The sequence below is a fragment of the Nicotiana tomentosiformis genome, chromosome 1 (assembly GCF_000390325.3).
Source record: "Nicotiana tomentosiformis chromosome 1, ASM39032v3, whole genome shotgun sequence".
NCBI lineage: Eukaryota > Viridiplantae > Streptophyta > Magnoliopsida > Solanales > Solanaceae > Nicotiana > Nicotiana tomentosiformis.
This window is the reverse complement of record NC_090812.1, coordinates 110,632,380-110,658,708: the sequence shown is the minus strand read 5'-3', so window position 1 is coordinate 110,658,708 and position 26,329 is coordinate 110,632,380. Positions and strand designations below refer to the sequence as shown.

Genomic DNA, 26,329 nt, shown 5'->3' with positions numbered 1-26,329 from the left:
ATGCTTGGTTTTGAGGCAGATGGGATTCTCGAAGTGTGGATTGATAGAGTATGGAGATTGATTTCCAATGTTTGGTATTCAGTCAATTTGAATGGCACACGACATGATTTCTTTAAATCCAGCAGGGGGATTAAACAAGGGGATCCACTTTCACCTTCCCTCTTTGTCATTGGATCAGAACTACTATCTAGACTGTTGATCAACTTACTAGAGGAAGGATTCATTCCTTACTTCACTAAAAAGAAAGGCCCTATAATTAGCCATCTATGTTATGTAGATGATATCATACTATTCTCTTCTGGAGATCCAGTATCCTTGAAATTATTGATGACTAAGATGGAAGTTTATGAATCTATGTCTGTCCAGAAGATCAACAAGATGAAGTCTGCATTTTATGTATCCTCTAACCTGGATAATGACAATATTAATATGATCAAAAAGATTTTAGGTTTTAATCAGCTAGATTTTCCAATGCGTTATTTGGGATGTCCTATTTACAGAAGAAGAAAAAAGGTAGTTCACTTTAACAAAATGGTGGCTAAAGTGGCTAGCAGGTTACATGGATGGCTGAGCAAGATTCTTTCTTTTGGTTGAAAAGCTATTCTAATCAAATCTATTTTACATGCTCTTCCTCTTCATCTACTATCTGTATTATATCCCTCTAAAATTGTATTGTCCCAAATTGAAAAAATTATTTCTAACTTCTTCTGGGGAAAGGGGGAAAGCAAGAACAAATTCTATTGGATATCTTGAAGTAACCTTTGCTATCCCACTCATGAGGGAGGGGCAGGATTTAGGTCATTATTTGATATTGGTAATGCCTTCTCTGGAAAGGCATGGTGGAATTTTAGAACTCAAAATGGTTTGCTTAAGGAGTTCTTGAAAGCTAAATACTGCAAAAAAAAAACCTTGTGATCAGGAAATGGTCTTATGGGCAACCTCACACCTGGAAAAGATTGATGGATATCAAAGATCATGTTGAAAAATATATATTGTGGAAGATTGGTAAAGGACTAATATCATTCTGGTGGGATAATTGGACTAGTGCGGGGGCATTGGACAAAACTACTCAATTGCTAAATGCCTCCAAAAATACTAAACTCCAAGATTTTATTGAAAATGGTGTCTGGAATATCGACAAGGTAAGAGAGATCCTCCCTTTCAACATTGTAAATTCTATTGTAGAGATTGATATCCACGTAGGGAGAGAAGATTGGGCCATTTGGACAGTTTAAAATACTGGGACCTTTACCAGTAAATCAGCTTGGCAAACTTTGAGAAAGCATAGGAACAACTCATTTACTACAAATATAAATTGGCATAAAAGACTCCCTTTCAAAATGTCTTTCTTTATGATGACAATGATGCAAAACAGGATCCTAACTGATGAGGCCTCACAGAGATTCTCCTTGCTACCCTCCAAATGTTCTTGATGCGACAATAACAAAGTAGACATGACTATACACCTTTTTGGTTGTAGTCAGATTGTTAAACATGTTTGGTCTTTTTTTGATAACAATTGTGATATTAATAGCAAGCATGGTGATATTAGGCAACTTCTTATATGTTGGTGGTTATACAAAGCAAAAAATAGAGCACATGCAATACTTCTACAATGCCTCCAAACAATTATATATTGGAAAATTTAAAAAAGTAGATGTACTGCTAGATTTGAGAATGTGCAGATGATAGTGAGATTCATTATCCAAAAAGTGTGCAAAAACATGACTATTTTGCTGCATAGTCAATTTTTCAATTTGCAAATGCACTAGTCTTGGATTGAAATGTGTTATCATGTGGAAAGGGCAAAACAATTAGTCTCGAGCCATATAGTGAGGTGGAATAAACCTCAGGAAGGTTGGCTTAAATTGAATGTCGATGGGTGCTCGAAAGGAAATCCAGGTAGCTCTAGTAGAGATGGTATCATCAGAGATAATGTGAGATTTTTTGTCTTGGCTTATGCAGGGTATTATGGCGAGAGTAGTAACAACTTGGCTGAGGCTAAAGCTATACTACATGGGTTAAATCTTTGTATAAGCAGGGGATTTTGGCATATTATTATGGAGTCTGATTCTCAATTGATGGTTAATTTGATTAACAACAAAATGAAAGCTCCTTGGCAGATTAAGGATATCATCGATCAGATTATTGAACTCTTCAGTAGAGGTAATTTTATTTTTGTTCACACTTACAGAGAGGGCAATGTAGTTGCTCATTATCTTGTTAACTTGGGGAAAATGATAAGAGATCAAGTGATATTTGAGGAGGCTATCTCCTTACCAGAGGAAGTTAAAGCCTCAGTGAGACTTGATCGAGCTAACATTCCAAACTTCAAAATAAGGTTAAGGAAGAACCATTTTATTTTAATGATGCTAACACTAGATAGTATTGGATCTTGTATAGTCCTACTTAATGTGCACGTAACATCTTTTTGTGAAACTAATAGCTGACAAAATGTAATGGAGGAAACCTCCCAGATTAGTCATGCATTTTGTTACCAGTTGTATATAAGAATGATAGTTATCATTCTTCAACATGTTTTGGAGATTAAGGTTTATGTGCTATTTTGTGTAATACTTATTTTTGACTATATAAGTTCTTCAACTGATGGTGGCCTTAATTGAAAAAAGAAAGAAAGAAAGTAATATGCGGGCCATTTCCATTTATTTTAGTCAATTGGAATTACTAAACACCTCCTCAACAAAAATCACATAAGTGGCAATATTACATATGCATTCCTAAACAACACTTTTTTGTTCGAATCTCAATGATAATAAGTTTTTAGGAAGCATTTCACAGTTGACTAGCAATCTCTTTACATCGAATATTCTTCTTCTTAAAAGCAACCAATTTGAAGGTGAAATTCCAAATCACCTATTATGCCATCTACGAAGTTTAAGAATGATTAACTTGTCATACAAAAAACTTAATTGTTCAATTCCTTGTTACTTGAGTAATAGATGAAATGACATCATTCAACTAGCCACAACTTGGATAGTGGCGTTCTATCAGTATTTTGAATTATCTTGTTAAAATTATATATACTCCATTTGAATTCAAAGTGAAGGTAGAACTTACAACAATGAGTTCTTCTTTAATTATGAAGGTAGCATCCTACTTTACATATTTCAAAGTTATCTTTCTTTAAATGAGCTTAAATGGAAAATTACATATTGACCCTGGAATTTTTTTTTATCCAAGTTTAAATAGTGTAAAATCAAATAAATAAATATATATATTCTATTTTAATCCAATGAACTAAATATTTATTAGTAAAAATATATTCATCAAATAATTTTATTATTAGTTAATCTATAATTTGTAATTCATACATTATAATCCCAGTATAGCTTGTTCATAAACCAAACAGAATATGGTTTTCCAGAGAAGATTGCATTTGTCAAAAACGAAAAGAATTGCAGCACGAATATGGAACAGTAGAAAGTAAGAGGGACCAAATTAGATTAGCAAAAAAAGAGTACTGAATACTACTAAAAGAATAAAAGGTAAGCACTTCAATTTCCGGCGTAGTACTCTTTGCTTCCGGTACAATTCTACTGCCCTCTCTCTGCTTCTGCATGCTTTTAGTGTTTCGATTTGTTAAAAAATCTCAATTATCTTTAGAGGATCTCAACAATGGTGAGAGGCTTGCTTCGTCAGCTTGGCGCTCAGTCACTCTCCGTCGCCGGAAAATGGCAGCAACAACAGCTCCGCCGCCTCAACGATGTCTAGCTATAATTATATATTTTTAGCGCATTAATTACCTTACATTTTAGTATTCTAATACTAAATTGTACTATGTTTATGCTTAATTAAGTTTATTTTATATGTAGGTACTTTAGAGGAGGTGAAATTGGGACTAAAGTAGAGATTTTATTTGTATTTTATATATTACAAGAATGAATTCATGATTATTTAATTATTGGATATATAATGATTAAAGTTTAATATTACAAAAGAAGACAAAAGAAACAATTGCAAAGAAATAAAAAGTTTAGTAGAAGAATGAGAAACGAAGCAGATTGAAAAGTTAGGCAATTAAAAGATTTGAATTGATTAAAGTTTTGCTGGTAACGAGTTTAAAATTATATACACGTTTTGGAGAAAATGGAGGCATGGACACTTGAAGAACATGGAAGGCGTGAGATATGCAGCTGAAAAGAATAGTTAGGCAAGCATCAAATTGACTTAACCAACAAATTGGAAAACCTAGCGACGCAATGGAATTCTTTCGCGTTAAACGGTGCGACGCTTCATCCATCGCGGGGTTCTGCCTCGCCTTATAAGCTGCGACCCACCTTTCCGAGTTCGACGCAATTTTGAATCCTTTTTGGTCTTGGACTTCGTTATTTGGCCTAGGCTTATTTCTACACCTATAAATAGTTATTAAACAAAATGTTTACATAACTTTTGACCAAGGGAGAGCACGGAGCCGCCGTGGAGGCCGGGTTTCATCTTTTCTTCCACCAAACTTAGTAATTTTTATGTTTCTTTGTATGATTTGTTGTTTTGCTATCATGTCTATGTGGAGCTAAACTTCACGTTCTAAGGTTGTGGTTCTTTCATGACTATTGTTATTCGGATATTGATTTTGCCTTCTTGATTTATCATATTAGTTTATTTATTCAATCTTGCGCTTAATTATTTAATTGTTTGATCACCAATTGAATATTATCTACGAATCTAGAATTGAACTCGTAAGTGGGAATTCTATATTGCATATAGGATTGAGTAGAGCAAGTTCTTGAACTCGGGTATCGGGGAACGGATTCGTGGTTAGGATAGACATATATCTAATTTCCTTGCTTGGTTGATTTACAGAAATTATAAATGCGTTCCTGTTGATTCTAACTCCATAGACATATAGGCGTTAGATTAGCTTGAATAGGCGAGCAAGAACTCGACAGATTCTTATGAACAATATTAACCCTGTCAACCAATAAGCTAGATAAATTAGTCGGTCAATTCAATTAAAGAATACAATAGGATTGTTAGATAGCCCATAACCCTAGTTCGTTTTCATTACATTGATATCATAAAAATATGTTCTTTCTTTATTCAAAATTCATTATTTATATTTTTTTTATTTAATTAGTTTAGAATAAAATATTTTTAGGTTTAATTCTTATTTAGATAAATAAGATAGTCTAATTTAGTTAATAGTTAATCACAAGTCCTCGTGGGTTCAACATCCGACTTTTAGTCACTTTATTACTTGACGACCGCATATACTTGCGTGTGCGTTTTTGGTCGCAACAAATTTTTGGTTCTGTAAATATTTTTTTACTTTTAACTTTATATTTTTTTTCTTTTTGTAAATATTTTTAATTTTATAACAATTTGATCTTTCTCTTAGTGTGTTTCTAGTTCTTTCAACATGACATCTGGGGATGAAATATCCGGAGGTAAGGTTATTGATGAAGACGCTTAGTTGACGGAAGACTTTTATGGCCCGTCTTTTTGGGCTTGTCATGACTTGAACTCTGGGAGGTCTGAATTTGAATATGGGAGTAAGGGTTGGTATTGGGACGGATATTCTCGATCTAGGGAATATGCGGACCGACGTTGTCTTCTAACAACGTTGGTGAGTAACTGGTCTAAGGAGAGAGATGAGCTTGCACATAAAATTGACAATTTTGGCTTGGTTGTGCATAACTTGGATGCATATTTGAGTGCAAAGGTTGATGCGTGTAACGCCCAACAATTTAATGATGAGTTGTGTGAAGCTGAAAAAAATCTTCTAGACCAAATTGAGGAGCTAAAACGAGAATACCAATCATTAGACCATATTATTTTTTAGGATGCCAATGTTAAGAAGAGTGATATAGAGACATGCGAGGGAGTAGATAACATTACTTTGGGAGACTTGAGTGTATGTATATATGGGGATATAAATAGTAGTACAATTCATGAGTCAAGACGCATTAGACCTCATTCCAATTATTTTTCCACATTGTGTTTAAATAGTAAGATAGTAATCGAGCCATCTGAGCCTATGGGGGAGTCAAAGGGTGAGGATGAGAATTTCTATATTCTTGAATTTGTCATGCCAGAGAGAAAATATTACATTCCTCATATAAAGGTGAAGAAGTATAGAGTCAAAAATATATTACTTGCCTTGGTTATCGTTGTAGCCCCACCACTGGAGCATAGCCGAAGACTGGATGCCATATTAGGGGTACAATTCATAAGTTCAAGGTGGAGGCAAAAAAGTGGTTCAAGTCGTACTGCAACGTTAAATTAGGCTCTTGTTGGGAGGCAATCCAACTTTACTGCTTTCTTTTATTTTTATTTATTTTATTATTTTTATTATTTTTGTAGTGTTGTTTTATTTTGTAGGATTATGAGCATAGGAAGAAAGTCATTGGAAGTGTGCAAAAGCAAGCCAGATTATTGGAACTAGTGTGAGGTACCCGCACAAAGGACGATGCATGGTGGAAGTCTGAGTACCTCGTGAGCCGCTATTGCTTCGGCCTTTGGCCTACCAGGAAGTCTCTTTTACCCTCTTATTATTTATAGTGTGCATTGAGGACATTGCAAAATTTTAAGTGTGGGGTGGAAGATTCTCTATTCTTTCTATAGTATTATATTAGTATATTGTTAGTTTCTTATCTTTTTATTGTTAGCTAGCTTCTTATTTTTAATAGCATAGTTAGTAGAATTAATGGTGTAGTATAGTAGTAGTAGTAGTAGTTGTTGTTGTTGTTGTTTTAGTACCTTAATTAAAAAAGATAAAAATATATTTAAAAAAACAGAAAAACAATTGAGAAAAAATTGAAATTTTGTTTTTGGACTTTTCCCGACGATGGATCTCCTAGACAATTTTCTTGATGGATTAAAGTCTAAAGAAAAAAAAATTGAAAAATAGAAAAACCCAAAAACATGTTTTTTTTTTTGTAGCAATAATTCCCCGTGGTTTTTCTTTGTGCCTCGGTTCTTTTCCATGGGATATAGTTTGAACCGGGTAATTTGTTTTCCTTTTAGAGTAGATTAGAGTTTAGGAAATAAATGGAAGAAGAAATATAAGATTCCTAGGGGCTCTTGACTTGTTTGATAGTATCATATTTAGGTTTTGGCATGTGTAGTATCTTCCCTATGATTTTAAATTGTTGATGATGCCTTGCTTAGTTGGATATCATGTTTTGTGACGACTATTTCTCGTTTTCTTGACTTGTGTTCACTTTTGCGCTTAATGCTTAATATCTCGTGGCTCCGTGAATACTTGCATTATTTGAGAGTCGGAATGTGATCGTCCTTAGCGAGTCATGTGCCATGTGTGGTGAGATTTTTTGTGTAGCTCATGTATTGTACTTGTGTCTAGAACTTGCCCGGTATGTGAGTTGAAGCGAAATTTTAGGTGATGCTCGGTTTGAGAATTGATTTTAGGCTTTCTTTGATCTTTTTGAGCTTATTGCTTATCATAAATAAAATTTAACCATTTTGATCCTATTGACTTTTTATTTGGTACCCACATTATAAGCCTATACCCTTTTTATTCTTAATTGACATTGTTTTGATCCTTTTACCTCTTAAAGCACTTTAATTGTTAGATGAGCACTAAAAGAAGTAAGAAGGGACTAAGTGTGGGGTGATTTTTGAGTGGAACCAATGAAAGAAAGAAGGGTGCACTTATTTTATAAAATAATACACCAATAGCGAAAATTGAAAAAGGAAAAAAAAGAAGAGAAAAATCTGGAAAAAAAGAAAGAAAAATATAGATGAATAAATTGTTGTCTTGTTCTTGCTAGTGGGTATGAATTAAAGTAGTGCTTAAAGAAAGAGAAAATATTATTGGGGGTGATATTATTTGTGAAATTGAAGTGGTGTTGAAGAATTTGCACTTAAGTTATTTGGTGATGTGTTAAAGTGCTTAGGAGGTTGAGTCACTATTCCTAAAATATATCCTACCCGTCCCTTAGCCCACATTACAATCATGAAAAAGTCCTAATTGATTTTAGATCGAGCGAGCTTACATTAGTAGAGATTTACATTAAGGGAAAGCCTATGGTACCAATTGCATGCATGTGAATTCTTTGTGAGAGTGAGCGATTTTCTTTGATATATGTGAGTCATTAAAATATATTTGATCATGAAATTCGAATGTGTGGATTGAACTCGCTCTCTTGTTCTTGTTGTGAGGGCACATGGTTTCACGAGGGATAGGTAACATTATTAGACTTCTCTATGATGTTGGGTGTTCAAGCCATGAGTGCATTGTGATATTGAGTTGGTTTTTGAGGCTTGAATTGTTGTGAGCATGTTGTCTTTGTTTGAATATTTTTGAAGAATGACATAAGTAAAGGGAAGTGTATGTGATTGCATATGCTAGTGTTTAATTGTTGCTATCAACCATGGTCATTTGTGTAGAGTGTTCAAAGATAGAGTAATTTGTTTGTTGACTCGAGGACAAGCAACGTTTAAGTGTGGGGTAGTGATGTCCAGCTATAATTATATATTTTTAGCGCATTAATTACCTTACATTTTAGTATTCTAATGCTAAATTGTACTATGTTTGTGCTTAATTGAGTTTATTTTATATGTAGGTACTTTAGATGTGAAATTGGGAGAAAAGTAGAGATTTTATTTGTATTTTATATATTACAAGAATGAATTCATGATTATTTAATTATTGGATATATAATGATTAAAGTTTAATATTACAAAAGAAGACAAAAGAAACAATTGCAAAGAAATGAAAAGTTTAGTAGAAGAATGAGAAAAGAAGAAGATTGAAAATTGGTGCAGTCACCAATCTTCCCTTCAGCTCGTCAAATGCTTTCAGACATGCATTATCAAAATTGAAGGTAACATCTTTCTCTAGAAGCCTGCACAAAGGAGAAGAAATTTTTGAAAAATCTTTAATGAAACGACGATAAAAACCTGCATGACCCAAGAAACTGCGAATGCCTTTAATTGATGTCGGTGGGGGCAATTTTTCAATCGTCTCCACCTTTGCTTTATCCACCTGTAGACCATCTTTTGAAACCTTGTGCCCCAAAACTATACCTTCGGGTACCATGAAATGGCACTTTTCCCAGTTTTGCACCAAGTTCGTCTCTTCACACCTAGCAAGCACTTTATCAAGGTTCATCAAACAACTATCAAAAGAACATCCAAACACAGAAAAATCGTCCATGAATACTTCTACAAATCTTTCAACCATGTCAGTAAAAATAGCCATCATACACCTTTGAAAAGTCGCAGGTGCATTACAAAGACCGAAGGGCATTCTCTTGAACGCATACGTGCCATAAGGACATGTAAATGTAGTTTTCTCTTGGTCTTCTGGGGCTATAGCAATTTGATTATACCCCGAATAACCGTCCAGGAAACAGTAGTATTCCTGGCCAGCTAATCTATCAAGCATTTGGTCAATAAAGGGAAGGGGAAAGTGGTCTTTCCGGGTGGCATTGTTCAGTTTTCTATAATCTATGCAAATTCTCCATCCAGTGACAGTTCTTGTAGGAATTAAGTCATTATTTTCATTAACTACTACGGTTATCCCCCCTTTCTTCGGCACACATTGAACGGGGCTTACCCATTTACTATCAGAGATTGGAAATACAATACCTGCATCAAGCCACTTAATCACTTCTTTTCTTACCACTTCTTTCATGATTGGATTTAGTCGGCGTTGGTGCTCTACACTTGGCTTGTGTCCGTCCTCCATGAGGATTTTGTGCATGCAGAAAGCTGGACTAATGCCTTTAATGTCAGACATTGTCCACCCAATTGCTCGCTTGTGCTCACGTAGCACCCTTAATACTTTTCTTCCTGTAATTTAGACAAGTGAGAAGAAATAATAACAGATAAAGTGTCAGAACTTCCCAAATAAGCATATTGAAGGTGAGGGGGTAGGGGTTTAAGTTCCAATTTTGGAGCTTCTTCAATTGACGGCTTTGATGGGGGCCACTTGGCCTATTCAGGGGCTCAAACGGGATTATTCCTTGCATGTAAGCACATGATGCATCTAGAATATGCATCATCTCCTCAACCTCATCATCCATCTCCAAGCTATCAAACATCATGATTGCTTTTTCTAGAGAATCGTCTAGATATACACTCGTGTCAAGAAGTTTCTCATCCACCTCCACAACAGATATCATAGAGAGCTCCTCATAGTGGCGGGGAAGTTGGATTGCTTTGTAGACATTGAAGACTGCTTCCTCGTTGTCCACCCTCATAATCATTTTCCCTTCTCTCACTTTAATTATTGCATCACCAGTAGCCAAGAGAGGTCGTCCCAATATGATTGGAACTTGTTCATCAGCCTCGAAGTCTAGAATAATGAAGTCAGCTAGGAAGATAAATTTTCCAATTTGCAGCAGCACATCCTCAATCACTCCTTCGGGGTAGGCTATGGACCTATCAGCTAATTGCAACATCACAGTGGTTGGTCTCGGAGCTCCCAAACCCAATTGCTTAAACAAGGATAAAGGCATCAGATTTATGCTTGCACCCAAATCACAAAGAGCACGTCCCACGTCAATATTACCGATTCGCACCGGAATGGTGAAGCTGCCAGGATCCTTAAGCTTTTGGGGAAGCTTGTTTTGGACCCTTGATGTGCACTCCTCAGTAAGTGCAACCGTCTCGAACTCAGTCAATTTCCTCTTGTGAGCCACTATGTCTTTTATGTACTTAGCATACTTTGGAATTTCACGAAGTACATCCACTAATGGAATATTTAATTGAACCTGACTCAACATAGAGAGAAATTTGTTGAACATGCGATCGTCATTCTTTTTTTGCAATCTTTGGGGGAAAGGTGGTGGTGGCCTTGTAACCTCCATTCGCTCTGAACTTGCATCATTTTCCTTTGACTCTTGTATTGCCTTAGGTGTCAGCTCCCCCTCAGGTATAGGTTTTTCCTTTATCTTCTTTGGCACTTCCTCTAGTTCCCTCCCGTTTCTAAGTGTAACTGCATTAACTTGAGGGTTCTTCTCTGTATCACTGGGAAGTGAGCATATAGGTCTAGTATTTTGATTTGCTGCTAACTGCCCCATTTGCCTCTCAAGATTTCTGAAATCGGTCCTGAGCTGTTGATTGTCTAGCAACAACTTTTTCAGCAAGTAATTCATACTTTCTTCCATTTGTTGGGGTGGCTTCTGAGGTTGAGTAAAATTTCCTTGAGGCCTATACTGATTCTGATTCTGTTGATTTCCGCCCCATGAGAAGTTAGGATGATTCCTCCAGTTTGGGTTGTAAGTGTTCCCATATTGTGCATGTTGATTCATAGAACCTCTATTTTGTTGCCCCACATAGTCTATAGATTCAGGATTCGTGGGGCACATGTCAATCATATGACTGTCTCCGCATAGTTCGCAACAAATAGACATCTACTGTACATGTTGCATTTGTTGTGTTGTCATTCTATTCATCTGATATGCCAATTTTGCTATTTGTTGCTCTCATGGCGGAAAAGTCATCAAGCTCAATCAACCCGGCTGCCTTCTGTTTAATTCCCCTTCTTGAATCCCCCTCTCCTTGCCAATTATGGTCATTAGCAGTGAAGTTATTTAGCAAGAGTTGTATTTCACTCTACGGCCTTGCCATGCAACTACCCCCCCCTTTTTTTTTTTTTTTGAATAAATAAACTAATATGATAAATCAAGAAGGCAAAATCAATATCCGAATAACAATAGTCATGAAAGAACCACAACCCTAGAACGTGAAGTTTAGCTCCACATAGACATGATAGCAAAACAACAAATCATACAAAGAAACATAAAAATTACTAAGTTTGGTGGAAAAAAATATGAAACCCGGCCTCCACGGCAGCTCCGTGCTCTCCCTTGGTCAAAAGTTATGTAAACATTTTATTTTAATAACTATTTATAGGTGTAGAAATAAGCCTAGGCCAAATAACGAAGTCCAAGACCAAAAAGGATTCAAAATTGCATCGAACTCGGAAAGGTGGGTCGCAGCTTATAAGGCGAGGCAGAACCCCGCGATGGATGAAGCGTCGCACCGTGTAATGCGAAGGAATTCCATTACGTCGCTAGGTTTTCCAATTTGCTGGTTAAGTCAATTTGATGCTTGCCTAACTATTCTTTTCAGCTGCATATCTCACGCCTTCCATGTTCTTCAAGTGTCCATGCCTCCATTTTCTCCAAAACGTGTATATAATTTTAAACTCGTTACCAGCAAACTTTAATCAATTCAAATCTTTTAATTGCCTAACTTTTCAATCTTCTTCTTTTCTCATTCTTCTACTAAACTTTTCATTTCTTTGCAATTGTTTCTTTTGTCTTCTTTTGTAATATTAAACTTTAATCATTATATATCCAATAATTAAATAATCATGAATTCATTCTTGTAATATATAAAATACAAATAAAATCTCTACTTTGCTCCCAATTTCACATCTAAAGTACCTACATATAAAATAAACTCAATTAAGCACAAACATAGTACAATTTAGCATTAGAATACTAAAATGTAAGGTAATTAATGCGCTAAAAATATATAATTATAGCTAGACATCACTACCCCACACTTAAACGTTGCTTGTCCTCGAGTCAACAAACAAATTACTCTATCTTTGAACACTCTACACAAATGACCATGGTTGATAGCAACAATTAAACACTAGCATATGCAATCACATACACTTCCCTTTACTTATGACATTCTTCAAAAATATTCAAACAAAGACAACATGCTCACAACAATCCAAGCCTCAAAAACCAACTCAATATCACAATGCACTCATGGCTTGAACACCCAACATCATAGAGAAGTCTAATAATGTTACCTATCCCTCGTGAAACCATGTGCCCTCACAACAAGAACAAGAGAGCGAGTTCAATCCACACATTCGAATTTCATGATCAAATATATTTTAATGACTCACATATATCAAAGAAAATCGCTCACTCTCACAAAGAATTCACATGCATGCAATTGGTATCATAGGCTTTCCCTTAATGTAAATCTCTACTAATGTAAGCTCGCTCGATCTAAAATCAATTAGGACTTTTTCATGATTGTAATGTGGGCTAAGGGACGGGTAGGATATATTTTAGGAATAGTGACTCAACCTGCTAAGCACTTTAACACATCACCAAATAACTTAAGTGCAAATTCTTCAACACCACTTCAATTTCACAAATAATATCACCCCCAACAATATTTTCTCTTTCTTTAAGCACTACTTTAATTCATACCCACTAGCAAGAACAAGACAACAATTTATTCATCTATATTTTTCTTTCTTTTTTTCCAGATTTTTCTCTTCTTTTTTTTCCTTTTTCAATTTTCGCTATTGGTGTATTATTTTATAAAATAAGTGCACCCTTCTTTCTTTCATTGGTTCCACTCAAAAATCACCCCACACTTAGTCCCTTCTTACTTCTTTTAGCGCTCATCTAACAATTAAAGTGCTTTAAGAGGTAAAAGGATCAAAACAATGTCAATTAAGAATAAAAAGGGTATAGGCTTATAATGTGGGTACCAAATAAAAAGTCAATAGGCTCAAAATGGTTAAATTTTATTTATGATAAGCAATAAGCTCAAAAAGATCAAAGAAAGCCTAAAATCAATTCTCAAACCGAGCATCACCTAAAATTTCGCTTCAACTCACATACCGGGCAAGTTCTAGACACAAGTACAATACATGGGCTACACAAAAAATCTCACCACACATGGCACATGACTCGCTAAGGACGATCACATTCCGACTCTCAAATAATGCAAGTATTCACGGAGCCACGAGATATTAAGCATTAAGCGCAAAGTGAACACAAGTCAAGAAAACGAGAAATAGTCGTCACAAAACATGATATCCAACTAAGCAAGGCATCATCAACGATTTAAAATCATAGGGAAGATACTACACATGCCAAAACCTAAATATGATACTATCAAACAAGTCAAGAGCCCCTAGGAATCTTATATTTCTTCTTCCATTTATTTCCTAAACTCTAATCTACTTTAAAAGGAAAACAAATTACCCGGTTCAAACTATATCCCATGGAAAAGAACCGAGGCACAAAGAAAAACCACGGGGAATTATTGCTACAAAAAAAAACATGTTTTTGGGTTTTTCTATTTTTCAATTTTTTTTTTCTTTAGACTTTAATCCATCAAGAAAATTGTCTAGGAGATCCATCGTCGGGAAAAGTCCAAAAACAAAATTTCTATTTTTTCTCAATTGTTTTTCTGTTTTTTTAAAATATATTTTTATCTTTTTTAATTAAGGTACTAAAACTACTACTACTACTACTATACTACACCATTAATTCTACTAACTATGCTATTAAAAATAAGAATTCCACCCCACACTTAAAATTTTGCAATGTCCTCAATGCACACTATAAATAATAAGAGGGTAAAAGAGACTTCCTGGTAGGCCAAAGGCCGAAGCAATAGCGGCTCACGAGGTACTCAGACTTCCACCATGCATCGTCCTTTGTGCGGGTACCTCACACTAGTTCCAATAATCCGGCTTGCTTTTGCACACTTCCAATGACTTTCTTCCTATGCTCATAATCCTACAAAATAAAACAACACTACAAAACTAATAAAAATAATAAAATAAATAAAAATAAAAGAAAGCAGTAAAGTTGGATTGCCTCCCAACAAGAGCCTAATTTAACGTTGCAGTACGACTTGAACCACTTTTTTGCCTCCACCTTGAACTTATGAATTGTACCCCTAATATGGCATCCAGTCTTCGGCTATGCTCCAGTGGTGGGGCTACAACGATAACCAAGGCAAGTAATATATTTTTGACTCTATACTTCTTCACCTTTATATGAGGAATGTAATATTTTCTCTCTGGCATGACAAATTCAAGAATATAGAAATTCTCATCCTCACCCTTTGACTCCCCCATAGGCTCTGATGGCTCGATTACTATCTTACTATTTAAACACAATATGGAAAAATAATTGGAATGAGGTCTAATGCGCCTTGACTCATGAATTGTACTACTATTTACATCCCCATATATACATACACTCAAGTCTCCCAAAGTAATGTTATCTACTCCCTCGCATGTCTCTATATCACTCTTCTTAACATTGGCATCCTCAAAAACAATATGGTCTAATGATTGGTATTCTCGTTTTAGCTCCTTCACACAACTCATCATTAAATTGTTGGGCGTTACACGCATCAACCTTTGCACTCAAATATGCATCCAAGTTATGCACAACCAAGCCAAAATTGTCAATTTTATGTGCAAGCTCATCTCTCTCCTTAGACCAGTTACTCACCAACGTTGTTAGAAGACAACGTAGGTCCGCATATTCCCTTAATCGAGAATATCCGTCCCAATACCAACCCTTACTCCCATATTCAAATTCAGACCTCCCAGAGTTCAAGTCATGACAAGCCCAAAAAGACGGGCCATAAAAGTCTTCCGTCAACCAAGCGTCTTCATCAATAACCTTACCTCCGGATATTTCATCCCCAAAATGTCATGTTGAAAGAACTAGAAACACACTAAGAGAAAGATCAAATTGTTATAAAATTAAAAATATTTACAAAAAGAAAAAAAATATAAAGTTAAAAGTAAAAGTCTAATCTAGAAAGATAGCTAATTCTAAGTCCCCGGCAACAGCGCCAAAATCTTGTTGCGACCAAAAACGCACACGCAAGTATATGCGGTCGTCAAGTAATAAAGTGACTAAAAGTCGGATGTCGAACCCACGAGGACTTGTGATTAACTATTAACTAAATTAGACTATCATATTTATCTAAACAAGAATTAAACCTAAAAATATTTTATTCTAAACTAATTAAATAAAAAAAATATAAATAATAAATTTTGAATAGAGAAAGAACATATTTTTATTATATCAATATAATGAAAACGAACTAGGGTTATGGGCTATCTAACAATCCTATTGTATTCTTTAATTGAATTGATCGACTAATTTATCTAGCTTATTGGTTGACAGGGTTAATATTGCCCATAAGAATCTGTCGAGTTCTTGCTCGCCTATTCAAGCTAATCTAACGCCTATATGTCTATGGAGTTAGAATCAACAGGAACGCATTTATAATTCCTGTAAATCAACCAAGCAAGGCAATTAGATATATGTCTATCCTAACCACGAATTCGTTCCCCGATGCCCGAGTTCAAGAACTTGCTCTACTCAATCCTATATGCAATATAGAATTCCCACTTTCGAGTTCAATTCTAGATTCGTAGATAATATTCAATTGGTGATCAAACAATTAAATAATTAAGCGCAAGATTGAATATATAAACTAATATGATAAATCAAGAAGGCAAAATCAATATCCGAATAACAATAGTCATGAAAGAACCACAACCCTAGAACGTGAAGTTTAGCTCCACATAGACATAATAGCAAAACAACAAATCATACAAAGAAACATAAAAATTACTAAGTTTGGTGGAAGAAAAGATAAAACACGGCCTCCACGGCGGCTCCGTGCTCTCCCTTGGTCAAAAGTTATGTAAACATTTTGTTTAATAACTATTTATAGGTGTAGAAATAAGCCTAGGCCAAATAACGAAGTCCAAGACCAAAAAGGATTCAAAATTGCGTCGAACTCGGAAAGGTGGGTCGCAGCTTATAAGGCGAGGCAGAACCCCGCGATGGATGAAGCGTCGCACCGTGTAACGCGAAGGAATTCCATTGCGTCGCTAGGTTTTCCAATTTGCTGGTTAAGTCAATTTGATGCTTGCCTAACTATTCTTTTCAGCTGCATATCTCACGCCTTCCATGTTCTTCAAGTGTCCATGCCTCCATTTTCTCCAAAACGTGTATATAATTTTAAACTCGTTACCAGCAAACTTTAATCAATTCAAATCTTTTAATTGCCTAACTTTTCAATCTGCTTCGTTTCTCATTCTTCTACTAAACTTTTCATTTCTTTGCAATTGTTTCTTTTGTCTTCTTTTGTAATATTAAACTTTAATCATTATATATCCAATAATTAAATAATCATGAATTCATTCTTGTAATATATAAAATACAAATAAAATTTCTACTTTGCTCCCAATTTCACCTCCTCTAAAGTACCTACATATAAAATAAACTCAATTAAGCACAAACATAGTACAATTAGCATTAGAATACTAAAATGTAAGGTAATTAATGCGCTAAAAATATATAACTATAGCTAGACATCACTCGACATCCACGAGTTTCAGGTTATTTGTTCCCGTTGTAAATATGATGTTGATGCTGCGTTTGCCTTTGTTGCTTAGGTTCCAAAAAAAAAAAAATCTATATATCAATTTTGATTTACTCTGACTTTACAAAAAATGGATCATTTGCGTTTTTGTGTCACTGCTAACTGTTAAGCAATCATTTGCTGTTTGTGAAGTTTTGCTTGTTTCTCATATGCTGCTGATGCCGTTTATATTTCCATTGCATAGGATCTCACTCTGGTATATCTGGAAACTATATGACAATAATAATCAAACATCAATTTTGATCTGGTTTGAAATTTCAGTTTTGGATAAAGAAGGGTCATAAAGATTATCTGAAATGGAACATTTGTGTTGACATGTGGCTGCTAAATGGCCCCCGGGGCTTTGGTTTAGTGGTAAGAGCGCATCGCAGCTTGTGATGTGTGGGTTAGGTGCATGTCACGAATTTGATCTTTGCCACAGATAAAAGCCTGGTATTTAAGTGGAGAAAGGGTAGAGGGGCGGACCCATTATCCACCGAGTTTTGAACCGTGCGCCACCGGCCATTGGGGATTTCTCGGTTATTAAAAAGAAAAGAAAAAATAGCATGGCTGCTAAATGTAAAGCAATCATTTGGCGTGTTATAATTTTGTGATGTACATGGTAGTGAACTTTTTCTTGCTTATTAAATTATGGGATCAATGTTCCAAAAGGTGTTGCTGTTACTACCCTTGGAGATGTGAAAAGAGCAATTCAAGACGTATTACCTGACCAAAACGAGGTAGTTTAAACAATGCTTCTTTTAATTAGTATTATTATCTAATGTACGACTTCAATTTACATCTCAGGGCAGTGTAATTGATTGCTACTTTTCTCTTTTGGGAGATGCAGGTGGTTGTTAAAGCACAAGTCCTTGCTGGTGGACGTGGGTTGGGACTTTTCAAAAATGGATTTAAGGGTGGAGTTCACATTGTCAAGACTGACCAGGCTGAAGACATAGCCGGTACAAAAATCTGCTTCTACTAGAATTTTTCTATAATGAGATCATCGTGCTAACTAGTAGACTTTATGTTGTTTCGGGTTTTGATGAAAGCCTTTTTGCCCCCAAATGATATATTTCTCTAATTTAGGAAACTAAGTTTCATTTCTGTGATGCATTAAAAAGAGCTTCGTTCTCTTTATCCAAAAAAAAGATAGAGAAAAAAGAAATAGAGCTTAGTTTGTATAACATCTAGTTGCCCAGTAGCTTTGGTGAACCTTTATCTTGCTTGTTAGACTACCTGGAAACGGAAGATAGCTGTGATTTTGCTGGCATCATTTTGTCCTGTTAAGTTGCAACGTAAATCATTTTCTTTTTTTGAGAAGCTGCAATGTAAAACCATTTTCAAGATCACAAGAGGCTCAAACATAGAACATACTGTTATTTTACCTTTGGGTGTTTCGGGATTCTCTTGGGCTTTATTGAGTGCTTTTACACTGCTAGTGTTAGTGCATATTTTATTTTGATTGCCAAGGAAACTATATTGTTTTGACTTGTTGCCTCAAGTGATTTTTTCCATGCTATTAAAAAAGGAAAAGAAATTGTAATGCTGTTTAAGTGTATTGTGGTGTGTGCAGTGAGGTTATTATGGTTGACCGTTGTGCTCAAGTGGAGCATCCTTGCATTTGAAACTGATTTCAGTGGCATTTTTGGCTGAATGTGAGCTGGTGAAGATAAGAATTATAATATTATTCCTTAAATGGAGCCTGGAAGTAAGGGATCTGAAACTGATAAATTGAATTCTAGATGTCCATGCATGGTTGAGGCCCTGTATGTTCAAGTGAAAGAACATGCTGGACCTGTTTATCTTGGGCTATTTCAAAGATGTCCTGGAGAATTCTTGTCATAACATGTTACAAGCATGAGCATTGTTTGCATTGGTACTTTTAAAGTTATCACTGTAAAATGCTTAAAAGAAGTTTACCATTTTGCTCATGCTGTTGGCTACTTGGCTTTAGGGAAGATGCTCGGACAGATACTTGTTACTAAACAAACTGGAGCTCAAGGAAAAGTTGTCAGCAAGGTTTGCCGTCTTTATATCCCCATTTACTCGTCAAACATATCGCATGATAACTCATAAAATCTGGATTGTTAAGAATATCTGCACTTGACTTTGTCAGTTGACACCCTTGTTTGATTTATAGTTTAAACCCTTCCAAAAGCAGTTCAATGAACCCACTTCTCTTTAGTTAGATTATATTCAAATGTAATTTCTTTCTTTTTTATACTGCACTTCTAAGTACAATCATAGTTTCAGTCAGTTGCACAAAAGAAAATAGTTTAGGGTAATTGATGCCTACAAACTGGTGGATGAAAATAGTTTAAGCTGATTGAGGTGTTTCTTTCTTTTGACTGCAAGATTTTTTTTGTTATATTCTTTTGCTGCATGATATTAGGCTTTCATTAAGCCTTAGTTTATTAGAGGAAACCAAGGAAAACTCTTTTTAAGGGGCTGATTTAGCAATATTTTCAGCTGTTGGAAAGGAACATGAATGCCAAATTCCAGTAGGCACTTATTATTAGTAGAATTATATACTTGCTGTCACGACCCATTTTCTGAACAAGTCGTGACCGGCACCCGATCACTAAAAATGACCGAGCGAACCATCTGTGCTTACCAGATCTATTATAACTTCAAACTTTATATGTAACAAGGCAATACTTTAACCAAATACTTTTGATTAATTTAAATATTTAAAATAAATCAAATCCAAAACTTTATTCGTAGTAACTACTGAAATACTACTAAATTATTATCAAAAACATCTGAATCTTAACCCACCGACTGTGTCTATGAAGCCTCTACTGATAAACTGACGCACTGCTCAGGACATGAGATTTCCTGGCCAGTTCTCTAAGTGAACAAAGAAATAGCTAAATAAAGATGACATTAAGGAGTACTCCACGAACAACAGCGGAGCTCACCAATAGCACTGGCAGTGAGGGAAGTCCTAACCTGTAGCCTGCTCGCCTGCAAAACCGGTTCCTACGTTGTACCGCAGACCAACGTAGGTTCCCAAATTCAGTACCATCCATTGTACTCAGTGAGTCTCAACGACAGGGACGAAACTTTAATAACATATACATTACAAGCAAAGATTCTAAATGCATGTAAAACATAAAGCTTATAAGACCAATTCTAAAATAATTGCATAATAGCAGTTTATGAATATTCTAAAAGAAATCCTTTCCTTTTTTTTTTCTTTAAAAAAAAAATACATCACTTTATACTTTGGGAGTTCCAGCCATCCTGACTTAATTATGTCTCAGTCACCGTGTGATCGGCACGGGTTCGATCCCAACCTGATCGAATAGGCCCAATCCACAAGGTGCCACTCGCTTCATGGTTCTCAGCGCTCATGTGCTATACCTTAGCTTGGCTAGGCAAATTCTCAGCAACGAGACCCTCGGCTCGTGTGCTCCCTACTTTGGCACAAGTAGTTTCAGGAAGTCAACGCCTTGGTCAGGACCCTCGGCATGGACGATGACCCCTTCTCAGAATAGAGGATACTCCCAAAAATCTTTTCTTTCTAAAACTTCTTCTTGTGACTTTTCAAGTCTAAATCTTTTCTGAAACACCCTATGCATACTCATGTTGGCATCCTTAAATGTAAAGCATGGTATAAGAATGAAATAAATATTCAAAAGTATATCTAAAGATTCTTGCTCCTTCATGAATTTTCAACATGAAAATGGCATATAAGAATAACACAAAAATCTAAAAATTTATGCACATATATCATAATAAATCATCTAAACTTTAGCTAGAACAATTCTAAGTTAATAAGTACTCACCCGCTCCAATTAAGTACATATAAACTCTTTTAAGCAATTCATCAAACACTTTGTATACGTGATTTTGTGAGTTAAACCACTTTAGTAAAGGGTTATATCAACTCACCTCAAAACTTCTCGAGCCAATACGTAGGCCCCAGTCTAATTTATATCCGTCAAACAATCTATTCTACAACAACCAGTGCATTTTAATCAATTTTAAAGTTTCACACCTAAACCTGAAATTTACTGTGATACAAATAAAGAAGGGAATTAACTATCTAATTCTTAAATTGTAGGATAATTGAGAATAGAAAATTTTATATACCTGCGCTCAAGAACTAGTTAGTTGTAAAGAAGCCTAGAATTTTCGTTGTCCGCCTCAATAGTTCCTGGGACTTGCTGCGTAAAGAAGCCGCTGTTTCTTATCCTTAAAAGTCCTTCGTTTTTCTGTTTCATATAAAAAGGCTTTTAAGCCTTTTTACTTACAGCAGCCCACTTTATGGGCTTTAGGTCTAATCCCCCCCTTTGTTTTTTGACTTAACTTCTATTTAATGATACTCACTTCTAATAATTAATAATATCAACTTTATTAATATTCCCTATTTGTATATCCAATTATTTATAAATAGGGAAGTAACTCAAAAGTCAATCACAAGGGTTTAAATCCGTAATAGAAGTATAATTTTTTTTATGCACTTAAGGCAAGACTAAAAAAAAATATTAAATTCTATATTTAGCGTGTGTTGAAACTTTTATAGATTTGAGCAGTGTTACACTTGCAAAGTTGTCCCAGGCTCTATTTCATAAGAAAAAGGACCTAAAGAAAGAGGAATTTCTAACTCTTCCCCTTCAAGAAACTAATTAAGAGAAAATAACATACTTCCAGAAACAACTAGGAAACTATAATTTTTTATAAGTGAGGCTCTGGTGCACTTGGCAGGAAGAAGACTCTTTCTCGCAAGTTGGGCCGGACACCATCGTCATAAAAAACAACTAGGACACAAGCACCTAAGAATTAGCGTAACAACAACAACAACATACCCAGTATAATCCTACTTAGTGGGGTTTGGGGAGGGTAGTGTGTACGCAGACCTTACCTCTACCTTGTGAAGGTAGAGATGTTATTTCCAATAGACCCTCGGCTCCTAAGAATTAGCATAGTGATCTGATAATTGACCCCTACAGTACCTATGAACTAAAGAAAAAAATAAAAATTACTATAGATTCTACAAAGACACGTGGAACAGTGATTTTTTTGTCCCTCTGGCCCTTTATCTTTATCTCTTATTTGATGATATACTTTAGCTTCAAAGTGATCCGATATTGAGCATTTATATCTGTATATTTCTGTTTGAAATTTTCATTGTTGAGGTTTACGGCTATCAAATTAAAATGCAAAAGAATATTGACTATTCTGGGAATTTGCTTGCATGTTCTATTTAACTTAAGTTTTTTTTTTTGGGGCAGAGAAAATATACAACCTATCAAGGATTCTGTAACACTCATGCATTCCATAAGCGATCTTTGGTCGTTTTTGATGTACAAACAAATATTTATTTTCAAAGAGAAAAAAAAAATTTGCTAACAAAAAGATTTTAAGTTGGAAGGGAAAAATACTTCACTTCAAGTTTATGTTTCATAAGTTGACTCAAGTATCAGCTCTTGTGGAATACAGATTATTGATTAACATGCCACAGTTAACTAATGTTTTGGTTGATGTTACTGCTAGATAATCTAAATATAATTGTTAGCAAAACTTTCATTTAATTTTGTCAGGTGTAATTTCTGATCACACAACACTATTCTAGTAATGCTACAGTGCTACTGGCACCAGGTGTGCCACTGCTATTACTAGGGTTACTTGGATTTCTGATGTTCTTTTATATGAATTGTGCAGGTTTATCTTTGTGAGAAGATGTCCCTTGTGAATGAAATGTACTTCTCTATCATACTTGATCGTGCAACTGCTGGCCCTGTAAGTTTCAAAACTTGCTTCGGCAGTTCAACGTTCTCTTTGAATAATGATAATGTTTGAGTTTGCTCAAAATTCATAATCCTGTTAACTGTTTCCATTGCATCACTTCATATTCACCCAACACCATTGTAGCTACTTAAAGAAACTAAAAGTGGAAAGTTAGAATGAAATAGTCAAAAAAGGAAAAAGAGTTTTCTTAACCAACCTTATTTCAAATGGAATGTTTATCCATCTTTCTCAGTCCATGTCAAAATAACGTCCACTTTATTAGAAAGGGCAACTCAGGCATATTATCCTCTACAGAATAGTCTTATGTACATTGGCGCATGTTTGCTATTTATACTTTTTCCGCTATCATATTCGTTGATAACAAAAGTAACATCTTGGCATAATTTCCCTCTTTTAAACAGTGAACATACTACATTTTCAACTTTGCTTTTGATAATCATGTAAAAGTCAAATAAAGACATCCAATATGAAAGGGAGTATTAATTAAAATAAGATACTGATTGGAAGATGAATGAAAACTTATTTAGATGCATGTGCTGCATTTTATATCTTTCCATCCTAAAAACTTATTTAGACGCATGTGCTGCATTTTATATCTTTCCATCCTAAGAATGTTGTAGCTCAGTGTTGCGTGGAAATTGATTGCATATTTATTGTTAATATCAACTGTGCCTGATGCATATGTTCTTCATATCTGGTCACTGATGAGTAGGTTTCTATCCAAACAACTCGCTCTCTTCTCTAATTCAAGAGCAAGTCATGCTTGCTTTCACCTTGGCCCTTTTGATGACTTGCTAAGGCATCCGATCGTATTTGACAATTCCTAACTGCTTATCTTTTAGGAAGGTCAAGCAAAAGGTGGCAAGTATATATATTGGTTCATTCCACTCCAAGAGCAAAATGGATCTGGATTGCAAGAAATTAGAAATTTCAGGATACAACCCTTTTCGCTTTAAGTTCTTAGTAATTAAATGGTTATGTGGGGCTGTCATCTCCAAAACCCTAATTGGTACTTCTTTTAGTGATGAAGTTGAACAGGTAGATACTGGTTATTGCATTAAAACCAACCTCTTAGCTAAGCTGCTTGCTCTTGCAGCTCATAATTGCCTGTTCAAAGGGAGGTACCAGTATCGAAGACCTGGCTGAAAAATTTCCTGACATGATTATAAAGGTTGCTTTTGCTTCAACGTTCAAATCCAACCTTTTGCAATTTTGTTTCGTGCTATTTTTCTCAAGTAAAATACTTTTTCATTCTGTAATTTGCAGGTTCCCATTGATGTGTTTAGAGGAATCACTGACGAAGATGCTGCAAAGGTCGTTGATGGTTTGGCTCCTAAAGTAGCTGACAGAAATGATTCAATTGAACAAGTGAAAAAGTTATATAATATGTTCTGTGAATGTGACTGCACAATGTTAGAGGTAAGCAGTTCATGAATTCTTTAGGGCTTTCCTAGAGCCAACTGTTCCGCATGTTTAGAGTTTGTAGAAAACATGCCTCTCCCTATGCCCCTAAATCTGTACCGGTCTTTATTGGGCACTGGGCAGATCAACCCCCTTGCTGAAACATCTGATAACAAGTTGGTAGCTGCTGATGCTAAGCTCAATTTTGATGATAATGCTTCTTACCGTCAAAAAGAAATTTTTGCTCTCCGTGATTCATCACAAGAGGATCCTCGTGAGGTACTCCTTATACTTTCTTTTGATGATGACATGCTTCTTTGTCCTACGCAAGTATATACAAGTTTTCATTTTGGGGCTGACTGTTATTGTTTAACTCAGGTTGCTGCTGCAAAAGCTGATTTGAACTATATTGGCTTAGATGGAGAAATTGGTTGCATGGTGAATGGCGCTGGGTTGGCAATGGCTACCATGGATATAATTAAGCTTCATGGAGGGACTCCAGCCAACTTTCTTGATGTTGGTGGTAATGCCTCTGAAGGACAAGTATGTCTAATTTCTTGGCGGTACATCGTGAAGAATGCTTGTGGTCATGTTTTCATGTTTTCCAGAAATTGCTCTTAATAATAACTTAACACTTGTCTCTATAAATAGAGATAATAAATCAACATTCGTTCAGAGCGGAGGTTCAGTTTTTGGCTTTAAAATGTGTTGCTTTTCTTTCCAAAGTTTAAAATTCCTCAATACCTTTTAACTTTTTCTCTTGTATTCGGAGTAGGTTGTGGAGGCTTTTAAAATTTTGACTTCAGATGAGAAGGTAAAAGCAATCCTGGTTAACATCTTTGGAGGAATAATGAAGTGTGATGTGATAGCCAGTGGTATTGTCAACGCGGCCAAACAGGTTAAGTGTTGTTTTAGCTTTGGTGATTGATCAGGGTTGTGTAGATCAAGATGCATTCTCTTTCAAAATTAGCTTTTGGTGTCTGCCATATTCTCGCCAGATATCGATAATGAATGGCCCTTTTTACTAAACCCCCTTTCCTGTTAATGATTTGTCTTTTCCGGAGTTCTTTTAGCTCACCCTTTTCCCCCTAATGAAGAAAAAAGAGAAAAAGAGGAAATTAAAACGTCTAACTCCATCTATGACCTTGAGACTGCATGAAGCTTCATGCATATATGCTGATTCTTCCATTTTTTCTTAAGGTTCAATTGAAAGTGCCAGTGGTTGTTCGTCTTGAGGGTACCAATGTTGAACAAGGGAAGAGAATTCTAAAGGTAAATTCTGAATTTCATCCTCTAGGCAGGAACTTATTTACTGCACTTGGCAGTTGCTAATTATTGTTTCCATCAGAGAACTCAGTCTCAAGTGGTAATTGCTTTCTGCCCTGGTTTGTCTGTGCAGGAAAGTGGAATGACCTTGATAACTGCCGAAGATTTAGATGATGCGGCTGAGAAAGCAGTAAAAGCAACTGCTAGTTGAGTGGAAACCACTTTTATAGTTTATTTCATAGTCTCTCCCTTTTTGACAGGAAACATCTGAATGTCCACATTTCGAGTGTACAAGAAGAAAATAGGGATTAAATTCTTCTTGATAAGACTTGGAATAAGCTTGATGTTATTCAGCTGTGACCTAACTATCGGTCCTATTGATCCTTACCCCTCTGATTTTACCCTTTCTTTATTGATGATTGTGTTGTTCCCAGCTTCTGGAACTTTGAGAGTATCCTAAAAATTACTGGCCTTTAGAACCATATTTTTTTGTGGTCTTGTCGATAAACTTAGAATAAGCCTTTTAATATCTCCCAGTTAGCCATGGGAACAGTTATTATACACGAGTAAAGTTGTTCAAATTGATTTGTTCCCTATCCAAGAAATTCTATTTGATGCGTCTAGGTAAATTGCTCCATCTACTTTATGAATAGGGCAAGCATCTTTTTCGGCGTAATCCGAGTATCGTGTGTTAGGCAGTGGTTGAATTTGCATGGAGGTGGATAGCTATCATTGAATGCAAAAT

General features: G+C 35.5%; 2 protein-coding genes across 5 annotated transcripts; both read left to right on the top strand.

The window, feature by feature from the left end:
- Positions 1-3,441, top strand: LOC138908701 (uncharacterized). The gene is made up of 4 exons (XM_070199385.1): positions 1-554; positions 920-1,142; positions 1,773-2,300; positions 3,346-3,441. The coding sequence occupies exons 1-4, from the start codon at positions 1-3 to the stop codon at positions 3,439-3,441; spliced, it is 1,401 nt and encodes a 466-aa protein (XP_070055486.1).
- LOC104090964 (succinate--CoA ligase [ADP-forming] subunit beta, mitochondrial-like) lies at positions 3,356-26,068 on the top strand. Of its 4 annotated transcripts, none has more exons than XM_070189529.1 (14): positions 3,356-3,506; positions 3,625-3,723; positions 17,120-17,134; positions 17,830-17,897; positions 18,008-18,119; positions 19,115-19,179; positions 22,831-22,908; positions 24,014-24,088; positions 24,184-24,336; positions 24,463-24,597; positions 24,697-24,861; positions 25,094-25,216; positions 25,519-25,590; positions 25,718-26,068. In XM_070189529.1, the coding sequence occupies exons 2-14, from the start codon at positions 3,693-3,695 to the stop codon at positions 25,793-25,795; spliced, it is 1,170 nt and encodes a 389-aa protein (XP_070045630.1). In that variant the 5' UTR covers positions 3,356-3,506; positions 3,625-3,692; the 3' UTR covers positions 25,796-26,068. The 4 variants fall into 4 exon arrangements, with proteins under 4 accessions (XP_070045630.1, XP_070045633.1, XP_070045626.1 ...); XM_070189532.1 differs by having other exon boundaries at positions 3,386-3,546; XM_070189525.1 differs by lacking the exon at positions 3,356-3,506 and having other exon boundaries at positions 3,553-3,723.
- Positions 26,069-26,329: the final 261 nt, after the last annotated feature.

Excerpts from the sequence above, each read along its gene's own strand:
- LOC138908701 (XM_070199385.1), top strand. The coding sequence starts at position 1 with ATGCTTGGTTTTGAGGCAGATGGGATTCTCGAAGTGTGGATTGATAGA. Across the intron at positions 555-919 it reads GTGGCTAAAGTGGCTAGCAG|GAAATGGTCTTATGGGCAAC; the intron begins GTTACATGGATG and ends CCTTGTGATCAG. Across the intron at positions 2,301-3,345 it reads CAGAGGAAGTTAAAGCCTCA|TATAGCTTGTTCATAAACCA; the intron begins GTGAGACTTGAT and ends TTATAATCCCAG.
- LOC104090964 (XM_070189525.1), top strand. The coding sequence starts at position 3,579 with ATGCTTTTAGTGTTTCGATTTGTTAAAAAATCTCAATTATCTTTAGAG. Across the intron at positions 19,180-22,830 it reads AAGGAAAAGTTGTCAGCAAG|GTTTATCTTTGTGAGAAGAT; the intron begins GTTTGCCGTCTT and ends TGAATTGTGCAG. Across the intron at positions 22,909-24,013 it reads ATCGTGCAACTGCTGGCCCT|CTCATAATTGCCTGTTCAAA; the intron begins GTAAGTTTCAAA and ends TTGCTCTTGCAG.